The following is an 856-nucleotide window of genomic DNA, read 5'->3' as shown; positions in this document are numbered from 1 at the left end:
TGGGGATTCTAGATTGGTTATAGCTTTCCCCGTTGCTGTGGGTTCTAGATCGGCTGTGTCTTTTCATCTGACTGGGAGTTCCTTTCCGGGTCCGACTTCTTGCCCTACTGTGACTTCTCTTCCAACTCTGACTTCTCACCGTGCTGTGACTTCTTGCCCATCTGGGCATTTTAGACCAGCTCTCACTTCCGGTCCTGCCGGGGGTGCTAGACCGGCTCTCACTTCGGGTCCTGCTGGGAGTGCTAGACCAGCTGTGACTCTGGGTCCTGCCGGGTGCAGTCTCCTGGGTGTAACTCTTGGCCTTGCTGGATACTTCAGTTGGGCTGTAACTCCATTCCCTGCTAGGGGTGATCATCTGAGTATAGCTCTTTACCCTCCTTGATGTTGACGGAGACTGGCTGGAACCTCTCTCCTTGAAGGGAGTTCCAGTGGGGCTGTAACTCTTTGCTCTGCCTGGGATTATAGCCGGCCCGGAACTCCTCTCCAAGCCTGAGGCTCCTGGTGGGCTGTTACTCTTCTCTCTGCTCACATTTCTAAGTTGGCTGTTACTTCTTTCCCGGTTGTTGTTTCTAGGACGGCTGCGACTCTTGCCCCCACTCTGGTTTTTCCAGGAAGTAGGAGTTCTCACCCTGTTGGGTGCACCTGGGGTGGCACCATGAGTTCTCATCCTGCTGGTAGTGCTGGCCCTGCTGGATGACCTCTTGGAGCTGCAGCTTCCCCTTCTTCCGGGAGTTCTGCCCCGGCTGTGTGTGCCCCTCTGCTGCCGGCGTCTTACCCCACTGGCCTTGCTGGCCCTGGTGTCAGTGCTGGCCTTGCTGGCCTTGGTCTCTGTGCTGGCCTTGCTGGCCTTGGTCTC

General features: G+C 56.7%; 1 protein-coding gene across 1 annotated transcript; it reads right to left on the bottom strand.

The window, feature by feature from the left end:
* Positions 1–4: 4 nt before the first annotated feature.
* On the bottom strand, positions 5–853 carry LOC115284818 (serine/arginine repetitive matrix protein 5-like; the record flags this gene model as incomplete). Its single annotated transcript, XM_029931302.1, has 1 exon — positions 5–853. A coding segment is annotated over one exon (849 nt), but the record flags the coding sequence as incomplete, so codon positions are not given.
* Between the last annotated feature and the right edge of the window lie 3 nt (positions 854–856).

The sequence above is a fragment of the Suricata suricatta genome, unplaced genomic scaffold, assembly GCF_006229205.1.
Source record: "Suricata suricatta isolate VVHF042 unplaced genomic scaffold, meerkat_22Aug2017_6uvM2_HiC HiC_scaffold_21697, whole genome shotgun sequence".
Lineage (NCBI taxonomy): Eukaryota > Metazoa > Chordata > Mammalia > Carnivora > Herpestidae > Suricata > Suricata suricatta.
Note: the sequence above shows the minus strand (reverse complement) of the source record. Positions and strands in the feature narration are given on the sequence as shown.